At 39.7% G+C, this 10,942-nt stretch overlaps 1 protein-coding gene across 1 annotated transcript; it reads right to left on the bottom strand.

Annotated features, from left to right (window-relative positions):
• Positions 1-18: 18 nt before the first annotated feature.
• On the bottom strand, positions 19-4,370 carry LOC134659155 (peritrophin-1-like). Its single transcript, XM_063514783.1, has 5 exons — positions 4,349-4,370; positions 3,692-3,858; positions 1,635-1,811; positions 363-638; positions 19-111 (listed from the first exon to the last, which is right to left on the bottom strand). Exons 1-5 carry the CDS (start codon positions 4,365-4,367, stop codon positions 76-78), a joined length of 675 nt encoding a protein of 224 aa, XP_063370853.1. The 5' UTR covers positions 4,368-4,370; the 3' UTR covers positions 19-75.
• Positions 4,371-10,942: the final 6,572 nt, after the last annotated feature.

The following is a 10,942-nucleotide window of genomic DNA, read 5'->3' as shown; positions in this document are numbered from 1 at the left end:
TGAAAACTGTGTTTTGTCTTTTTATATTTTTTTTATTTTGGAGACATAAAATTATTTGTAGAAAACGCCTATTTTTTATTGACACCCGGCTGATGCTGGCCAATCACAAAACTGGAATTAAGAAAATGGGTTATTAAAGTACCCAAGTAAAAACTTCTTAAAACGGAACATGGAGATCATCAGAGCACTGTCTTTATACTTAAGTGGACATATATATAATATGGCATAGGTATACTAAATAGCATATCTAAAACATGTAAATGATATAGGTATGACATACAAACCAGCCAAATAGAAATAAGTGTCCAGACTTGAATTAAAACTATCAAAATTATCAAAACTATAGTATATTGTATGCTTACCGAGAGTTCAGAGTTCCATTGCAAACCCGCCGGGCAGTCCATGGCTACTTGAACGCCACTATTGCAAACGTTATATTTGCTGCAATCTTCATGCTTTGACAGGTCTCCTTGCTGACACCCTACTTCTGATCCGCCATCTTGTTGCCCGCCATTTTGTGATCCACCATCTTGTTGGTCGCCATTTTGTTCGGCGCCATTTTGAGACGAGTCCGTTGAAGGTTTGTCTGATGAAGCTTGTGAAGCATTGCAGTTAGATTCGGCAGGCCACACGCATTCCTACAAACATGTATACGTTAGACCCTGACAAAGCCGTGTAAGCTTAGGTATTAGATAGATGAGTTAGTAGGTAAGTTACCAAAATCATCACTATAACCTCATAAATGTGGTTCAGTGAAGGGGGACCCCTGCTCTAGGCACAACGAGAGGTAGAGATGTAAACGTTCTCTTACCAGAACTAGAAGTTCCGCGTTTAATTCGAACCTTGCATTACCTACAGTCCAATATATAAACGGTGTCATACTGGCCAACTATGAACTTGTTGCAGGAGTCAAGGTGCGGCCTTGGAAGGATGTTCCAGTCCGGACACAGCTCAGGCCGGGTGTCGTCGGGAGACCCCTGCTCTAGGCACAACGAGAGGTACAGATGTAACCTTATAAAGTGGTTCAGTCAAGAGGGGACTTCCTGCTGTAGGCCCAAAACTTGAGAGGTAGAGATAAACATTCTCTTACCAGCAGTTCAGCGTTGAATCCTAACTCAGTGTAGCCTGGGTAAGAGACTCCAGTCCGGACACAACGCGGGCCGGGTGTGGTGAAGAGACCTCTGCTTTAGGCACAATGAGAGGCAGAGATGTAAACATTCTCTTACCAGCAGTTCAGCGTTGAATTCTAACTCAGTGTAGCCTGGGTAAGAGACTCCAGTCCGGACACAACGCGGGCCGGGTGTGGTGAAGAGACCTCTGCTTTAGGCACAATGAGAGGCAGAGATGTAAACATTCTCTTACCAGCAGTTCAGCGTTGAATTCTAACTCAGTGTAGCCTGGGGAAGAGACTCCAGTCCGGACACAACGCGGGCCGGGTGTGGTGAAGAGACCTCTGCTTTAGGCACAATGAGAGGCAGAGATGTAAACATTCTCTTACCAGCAGTTCAGCGTTGAATTCTAACTCAGTGTAGCCTGGGGAAGAGACTCCAGTCCGGACACAACGCGGGCCGGGTGTGGTAAGGAGACCTCTGCTTTAGGCACAATGAGAGGCAGAGATGTAAACATTCTCTTACCAGCAGTTCAGCGTTGAATTCTAACCCCGCCGGGCAGTCGAACACGTGAACGGTGCCGTATTGGCAAACGATGAACTTGCTGCACGTGTCAGGGTGCGGTCTGGGGAGCATGCTCCAGTCCGGACACAGCGCTGGGAGGGTGTTGTTGCAGCCGGCGAACACGGGGTCTTGACATACCTGCATTAGGATAAAAACAGTTGATAAAGAAATTATGAGGGATATTTGATAAACAGTCAGTGGTCTTTGTCGTGTTATGCTCTGTGTCAAGGGAGATGTTGCTCGACGTTTAAAGGATCGGGTTAGATAGATAGAGATAATAAATCATCTGCGGGCTCAGCACGGATCCATTTTTATCGACTATCACTATGCCCGTCACTTTCGCACTTTCATATTTGTTAGAACGTGACAGACATGGTGATAAATGATAAAAATGCTACCGTGCTACTAGGGCTGTAAAGATCTACAAGGCCTAATGATGATGATATTTGATAAAGATATTAATGCTAAATAACTTATACAAATAAATGTTTTCCATTTCGAAAACGGATCAACCGATTCAGCAGCGGTTTTCTGTTTGTTATAAGTACAAGGTTATGATAACGTTGCCGAGGGTTCTATGTGTCACTGGTCTTATCTGTCACGTTTTTGCACTTGGAAACGGCAATCAAGGGATGCTTTAAATTAAGTAGCTACGGTCAAATAATCGCTAAGTGCTTGGAAGTGGTAATGACTTGTCAAAGTGGCAGGTAAGTGCTTGGAAGTGGTAAGCTTATCAAAGTGGTAGGTAAGTACTTGGAAGTGGTAAGCTTATCAAAGTGGCAGGTAAGTGCTTGGAAGTGGTAAGCTTATCAAAGTAATAACTGCGCACTCGACTAGACAAACCTTTTCCTTCTCTTAAGTTTTACGGTACTATATAAAATCGTGAATGAGATGTGAGCTGAGCCAACTTTACACATTCATTTACATGAAGTGTGCTCCATTAGGCCAGTTCTCCAGCACCAGATTCCCATGGAACTGATGTAGAACTTAGAGCACTCTTACCTATGCGGAATAAAAGGAGAACTCTACGAACTTTCCAAGTGCGTGCCATCAGGATAGGTTTTTGTAGCACAAGATTCCAATGGGCTTGTAACAGCAGATGGGGAAGCATTATGAGCCCTAACGGACTTACCAAGTGCATGGGGCTGAAGTGAGTCCCATAAGGGACTGACTACATATGTATTAACAGTATAAGTGTCTTGGCTATAGCTGTAAACTTATACTTAGTGTTTACCTGAATAAAGAATAAAGAATAAAGGGCAGGTTTGTAGCACAGGCACGCCATGGGCACACGTGTAGAACTTAGAACAGTCGGTTTTATGCGGGTGGTTGAAGAATGAGGAGCTATAAGGACTTACCAAGTGCATGGGGCTGAAGTGAGTCCCATCAGGGCAGGTTTGTAGCACAGGCACGCCATGGGCACACGTGTAGAACTTATAACAGTCGGTTTCATGCGGGTGGTTGAAGAATGAGAAGCTCTAAGGACTTACCAAGTGTATGGGGCTGAAGTTAGTGCCATCAGGGCAGGTTTGTAGCACAGGCACGCCATGGGCACACGTGTAGAACTTAGAACAGTCGGTTTCATGCGGGTGGTTGAAGAATGAGGAGCTATAAGGACTTACCAAGTGCATGGGGCTGAAGTGAGTCCCATCAGGACAGGTTTGAAGCACGGGGACACCATGGGCACACGTGTAGAACTTAGAACAGTCGGTTTCATGCGGGTGGTTGAAGAATGAGGAGCTATAAGGACTTACCAAGTGCATGGGACTGAAGTGAGTGCCATCAGGGCAGGTTTGTAGCACAGGCACGCCATGGGCACACGTGTAGAACTTAGAACAGTCGGTTTCATGCGGGAGGTTGAAGAATGAGGAGCCCTAAGGACTTACCAAGTGCATGGGACTGAAGTGAGTGCCATCAGGGCAGGTTTGTAGCACAGGCACGCCATGGGCACACGTGTAGAACTTAGAACAGTCGGTTTCATGCGGGAGGTTGAAGAATGAGGAGCCCTAAGGACTTACCAAGTGCATGGGACTGAAGTGAGTGCCATCAGGGCAGGTTTGTAGCACAGGCACGCCATGGGCACACGTGTAGAACTTAGAACAGTCGGTTTCATGCGCGATGTTGAAGAACGGAGAGCCGTCTGGTGGGCACTCTGCGCCAAGCGCTGACGCGGCGAGGAAGAACACTGAGAAATAGATTGCTGTAAAGTTCGGTTACGTAATTGCCACAGGGCCAGAGCCTACATTAATAGGTACTTAACTAGTTTATATTAACTAGACTCGAGCCCCTAGCGCAACCTGAACCCGCTTTTCTTAGAAAATCTTCTCACATATTACGAGAAAGTTTGATAGGTACTGTTGTCGTAACTAAACGGAAAATTTCGTAGTTTTTTTTGGGATATGTTTGTATTTATTGTGCCCAGAATTAGCTCTTTAAATTCAGGCAAATTGTATCCCAATCTAACAAAAAAATCGGCCCGTAAGGGCTCTTGTATTGTAGCCGGCTAACTAGAGAGGTAGTAGTGAGGGTGGGCCTTGATTGACACAGAGGTGTGCTTGGACTGACACCATTAGTCAAACCTAGCCTAAGAATTCTAATGTTTGTCTTACAAATGCAAAATCTCCTTGAGTATAGGTATGTATATATACCTATACAAAAAAAATGTAGGTACTTACCGAGTAGCATTGAGTACATTTTCAACTAGCTATTTTCACGCCACACTGACATTAGATTGCAATCAGTTTCCTATTTAAACAATGCACTATCTCCTTATCATTGAGTTAAGTGTCATTAATCTGTAGGTACCTACAATAACAATTATAATATTAAGAAATATATTAAGTCACAATACCTGATAAATATTTCGCAATGTTTTGTGAATATTTTCATCATAAACTGGAAAGAAAGAACGAATCAACTTAAAAGATTTAAAAATCCATTTAGTTACTTAGGGGAGGTTTGATCCTAGGGGAGACTTGGTCACCCAAATTATAAAGAAATATTAAATTTAAAATACCTAGATCTAAACTAGCAATGCAAAGTCTGCCACGTTGTCAAAATCAGAACATACTTAACAGCAATTGGTTCCTTTAGGACAGTTATATTTTTAGTTTATTGGCAATGAATTATTTATATGGTTTTATAATTTAGGTTACCAAGTCTCCCCTACTTACTTTAAAAGTAAGAGTTGTAAGCTAAGTTTACAAGTGTCTTTGTCTTTTTTGTACCTAAATACTGTATTACTTGTGTGCTGTTTTTTTATAAAACTAAATTGATTTTATTTATTTTTAAACAAAGCAAACAAACCCGGGAGTAAACAGTAGTTATCGTTCTTTTCCTTAACTCCGATTCAGAAAGATGGAAACAGCAATAAACTTCTTATCTAATACAATATGATACTTAATTGATAAAGCTAAGGGGATTCCTCAATATGCTTATTAAGTACCTTAGAAATCAAATGACTTAAGTAACTTTTAGTAAGCAAGCGACTTAGTGTTTAATTGCAAGCTTAAGTACTAGAACTAAATGCTTACTGCATTTACATGGATTTGAGTCTTTCTAGTCCTCAAGCAGATCAAGCAGATTTAGGCAGATAGGTAGGATTAGGTGGAGTAGGTAGCTAGAGAAAAAAAGTAAAGTCCCTGGTGATGTGATTCGCCTTATCTGAGGGTTAAAGTTTAATATATCACAACACCAACCTAAAAAGTACTTTTAACCTTTTGAACGCCAAACGGCACATCCATTTGCCGTGCCACTGACGCCACGGGGGTAAAACTTAGTTTTGTGAATAAATAATGCTAACCTAAAAGTGGGGAGTTTTTCAGTAAGTAGATTTTCATCAAAAAACGATCGACGTCAAATGCCGTCTTTGTCACGATTTTGCGTTGACGTGAGCGAATCCCGTGCCGTGATTGGTCCGTTCAAAGACACGGACCAATCACGGTACGGGATTGACTCGAAGATGGAGTAACGCTACCGTATGTGTGGCAGAGGGGGTAGCGCGACTATGCTGTCTAGAGGTTGGATTGTCTGGGTTAAGGTGTAAAGGTCTATTTTAACCCTTTAGCCGCCAAAGACGTCAACTACCGCGCGCACTTCAGCCTAATATGGCAATTTCAACCTTCGTGCTTTCCGACAAGGTTCACTATGCCTCGCCGCACGTGATACGCTTGGCGTTAAAAGGGTTAACCAGGAAAAAAAACAAAATGACTTTACGAAAACCTTTATTTATTAAAACATTGCAACAATATCTTAACATCGCTACGAATCCGTGGTTTAGGCTTTTTCACTAAAAGTAACTCCACACTCACAATAAATAATATTAGAGCATAGACACTAGAAAAGTATAGACATCACATGCCTATAATAAGGTTATTTCAAAGTTGGATCTTATTTATTTTCGCTACATTATTCAAAAACATGGCATTTTGCAATGGGAAGTATTACGGTACTGCAATGTTCTGCCGCCAGAGCGCAGCACTAGCACACACCGTAAACCATAGAGTAACCGTATTCACCTTTTACCGCATGACCTTCAAAATTATTTGTTTTAATTTAAACTTGGATAGCTGTCAATAGAGTAGAATTTATAACGGCCATATATGGAACGTCATGCGGTAAAGGGTAAACAATGCCGTAAACGGGCTTTTTCTAAAATAAATATCGAAAACCCAATTCTTTCAAATCTGGACGTTCTTGGGCTCATTCTACTCAGAATCGACAGCACTCTCCATCCTACCATTAAAAAAAGATGTCCCAAAATGTCCATTCCATTACGTCACGTTTTAAGTATGAGAAAAAATTTCACTTGTATGTAACGTGACGTAGTGGAATGTACAATTTTCATACAAAATTTTTTGACATCTTTTTTTAATGGTAGGATGGAGAGTGCTGTCGATTCTGAGTAGAATGAGCCCAAGAACGTCCAGATTTGAAAGAATTTATTTTAGAAAAGGGTTTTCGATATTTATTTTAGAAAAAGCCCAAACAGCTTTTGATAGGTTTTCACAGGTTATTTGTTACGAATAAATATGACATTGTTTATCTTATCTTATCTTATTATTTTCGGGGGCCCTTACGGATACACTTCGACCCATAGGGATCTTTTGTGCAATTACCCCCTGGAGAAGATCCGTCAGCTACTCAAGAGCTTTTCTCACCATATCCATGTGTCGGATGATGGAGCTCATGGGTAGCGTTTTAAAGTCCTTTGGTTCCAGATATCCTGCTCCAAAGTCCTTCATTCTTTGTCTGGCTAGGGCGTGACATTCACACATTAAGTGTTTCACTGTCTCTTCCTCTTCGCCACACATACGACAATCGGTGTTGTCAGAATGTCCCATCTTGGTCAGAATTCCCTTGACCCCGTAATGGCCAGTGAACACCCCCGTTATGATTTGGAGTTGTCTTTTGCTAAGTTTCCAAAGCTTTTTGCTCCAGCCGGAGTCTACTCCTTGCATGAAGAGCTTTGCATGCTTTAGACCCGTCAGACTGTTCCATTCTTCCTGATGTTTGGTCTTGGCATGGTCTTTAATAGCCGTTGTGATGGTTCCCTGTGAGAGCCCCACGAATGGTTCCGGACCTATAAAGTTACTTTCAGATCCGGTTCTGGCAAGTTCATCTGCATTTTCATTGCCTATGAATCCCTCGTGCCCTGGGATCCATACCAGTTGCACTCTGTTTTGCCTTCCAAGCTGGTTCATGACATTGACATTGTTTACTATTTGAGCTAGTGGCGCCCGACGCAGTTTTGCATATAATAGAGGTACAGTTTTAAAGCATTTAGTACGAAATTAAGATCTATTGTCCTAGGGATGTCTCCACTCTTTTTCTAATATTATTTATTGTTTCTTTAGATCCCAATTTTTATACAAGGCCAAATTAAGAACCATATGCCACGTTACGTATTCAGGTACCTAAGTATGTATTATGGCTCCTCTACACGATGGGCCAACGCCGGCCACTCCAAGGGACGCAGCCATGCGGTAGAATGAGATAGCAATATCACTTGCTCCCTCTAACGCATAAATACGTCCCTTGGAGTGGCCGGCGTTGGCCCATCGTGTAGAGGAGCCGTTATGTTTTTAAAAACACCATACAGTGATATTTTGTGTTGTTGTTGTGTTTTTTTATTAGTTATTACCTAATAATTTTCCGAGCGAAAGCGAAATTTTATATTTCTAAGCAGGTTCAATAAGTGTATGGATTTTTGTCGACTCCGTTTTCAGATTTTTTTTTAAATGTCTGAGCCATGGCGGTTATGGCCACCACACATAGCCACGATACGACGTCGTATCGTGGCTATGTGTGCGGGCACTTAGTATGTTATTTATGGTTCTAAATTATGTCTGTAAGAAAATCGGTGTTTTAAATTTTAATGAAACTTCATTTACTCGTCACATACAAATCACTTTTATACTACACACGGCTTGATTTTCAATGTACAGTTTACTTAAATAATGAGAGCTTCGGTACAGTCGATTATTTATCTTTATTAAGGTTTCATTTCTAGATGATTATTAAAAATATGCCAAATCTGCCAGCCTTAAAACAATACATAAGAGAAACATTTTGTTCGTACTAAAGTTTGAAAAACACTGAAATAGAGAATACTACATTTTTGATATTGGATTAGAAATTATTTAAAATTAGTTTTTGTTTAAACATGTTTTTTAACTACAGTGTGTATTTATTTATACCAAGCCTTAGATCGATTATATTTCTATCGAATATTTTATTCACAAAAAGTAATAAAATGTTTGATATTGGTACATAAAATACTCGTGTATCAAAATCGTGCATCAAATACTCTCATTATTTAACAATTCGGAATGTAATAAATTAAAAAAATACCTTTCACAGAAAATATAGCAAAAATAACATAAAAATATGAATCGCATACGAACCAAATAACAAACATATATTATATTCATCAATACAATTTACATAACCTAAAAACAATAAAAAAATAAAAGGTAACCGTTTCAGCGATATCACGAATATCACGATTATGTTACATTAACATGACTTAAAAAAAATTAAGCCACTATGACCCACTCAAACAAAAGCTGGTCGAATTAAAATCTTGTCTTGTTTTTCATTAAAACTTATTCATAAAGGTTAAATGACATAGAATAACCCCCGGAAACCTCGAAAATGACTACTATGTAAATGTTTTTGTTGTTTGTTTTGTACATTTTATATGGTACCGATATATGTTCGCGAATGTCCAATTGTACATGGGTATAACATATCTAGGGTTGGTTTCCAAGAGAGCATACTTGTACAGATGTAGTGAACAATCCTTTGCCATCGTATTTTCTCGGAAACATTCGTATTAGTCATGTTACTTCAGTCATAGAGAAAAAAATACATAGAGTGCTCACTCCGTACATCAGTTTTAGTACCAAAAAGACTATAAGCATCTAGCATCGAGTAGCGGAACTATCAGTACTGCTACTTGACAATAGATGTAGCACCGACCGGAACGTCTTATGCTGTTGAGATAAGACTTTCCGGTCGGTGCTACATCTATTGTCAAGTAGCAGTACTGATAGTTCCGCTACTCGACGCTAGATGTAGACACTGAAATTAATAGTCTGAACTGATGTATGGAGTGAGCACTCTATGTATTTTTTTCTCTGTGCTTCAGTCTACCTCAGTACTTTTTGTACTGGGACTGACTGAAATAGCATAACACGTTCTTGCGTTTCCGTGAAAATACGGGATTATTCACTACCTACATCTGTATCATGATTAATAAGTATTAATATTATACATAGGTTTCTTAAATCTCACAAGGCTTCGATGGGTAACATATTCAAACGAAATAAATACACATTAAAACGTTTTTACACCCTACTGCATTTCCTATATTTGTCATATCGATCCATTTGTACATTTACTAACTAGGCTACATTCGCTAATTGTTTTTATAGTTCGTATTTTTTAGCATTAGAAATAAGGTAAACAATCTTGATATGTCTTTTAATTGAAAAACACATTTTAAAAATAAGTTACGGCAATTATGAATCTAATACGATCATTTATATTCTTCTGCTTTCATAAGTAATAGTTTTTGATTTTTAAAAATCGTTTTTCAATTAAAAGACATGTCAAGATCGCTTACCTTCTTGCAAGTTCTTTCTAATGCTAAAAACAAACGAACTATAGTTACAAAATTGCAAATAAATATACATTACAATTGTACAATACCGTTCGGTCAACTATTGAAGAACGTGCTACATTTTTGGCAAGTATTCAAAGTTATAATTACTTATAAATTGACCTACAGATGTAGTCCATAGGTAATTGTTTTCCATCGTATTTTCTCGGAAACTTATTTGTCATGCTTCTTCAGTCAACCTCAGTACTTTTTGTACCGAGACTGACTGAAATAGCAAGACACGTTCGTACGTTTCCGTGAAAATACGATGGAAAACAATTATGCAATACAACTGTACGAGTATTTATCCGCTTCGAAAGAATATAGATATATATATAGTCTCTATACCAAGCCTCAAATGTCGCAAATGACATGATATTATAATATCAATTTCATATACCTACACATTTGCAATAATGCTTTTATATGGCGATTGACAGCTTTTATTATCTACTTGTCTTTGTCTTCTTATCAGCTTCATTAAAAATTAATCGCAGGATAAACTCTATATTAAAAGCTAGTAAGTTAAAATATTATTTACTGCCCTCCGGCCGGAAAGCATGAACTTTTGACCCGCTGAGCTAAGCGAAGTTGCCGCTTTCCGGCTCCGTCGAGCAGAAAAAAAGTATACCTCGTCCAGTAAATAAAAAAGACTCAGATCACCTGAGACATTTCTTAGTGTAAGGCCTGAGTGGACGCTCGCTCGGCGGGGCGTGCAGCGTGGCTGTGGGCTCACTTGTGATGTGAGCAGCGTGCACTAAGGCCGCTCCTATACGTGCGCATTTGTTTAACATGCACGCCGCACGCCCCGCCCCGCTGCACGCACAACAAGAGCGACCACTCAGGCCTTACACTTACTTTAAAGCCTAGGTATGTAATGTACTAATTGTGACGCTCTTTTAAAACTGCGATATGCCGTTGAAAATTTGGACCAAAAGTTGATATATTAACCTTCAATCACAACATAGTATAAAACAAAGTCGCTTCCCGCTGTCTGTTCCTAAGTATGCTTACATCTTTAAAACTACGCAACTGATTTTGATGCGGTTTTTTTAATGGATAGTGTGATTCAAGAAGAAGGTTTATGTATAATTTGTTAACCCGT

The sequence above is a fragment of the Cydia amplana genome, chromosome 24 (assembly GCF_948474715.1).
Source record: "Cydia amplana chromosome 24, ilCydAmpl1.1, whole genome shotgun sequence".
NCBI lineage: Eukaryota > Metazoa > Arthropoda > Insecta > Lepidoptera > Tortricidae > Cydia > Cydia amplana.
This window is presented reverse-complemented; position numbering and strand designations above follow the sequence as displayed.

What these genes read in the sequence shown, in the direction of transcription:
- LOC134659155 (XM_063514783.1), bottom strand. An exon ending in ACTTCAGTCCCATGCACTTG is followed by an intron (nt 1,812 to 3,691) that starts GTAAGTCCTTAG and finishes ATCCTAATGCAG; the next exon opens with GTATGTCAAGACCCCGTGTT. An exon ending in AATGGAACTCTGAACTCTCG is followed by an intron (nt 112 to 362) that starts GTAAGCATACAA and finishes TCTTAATTCCAG; the next exon opens with TTTTGTGATTGGCCAGCATC.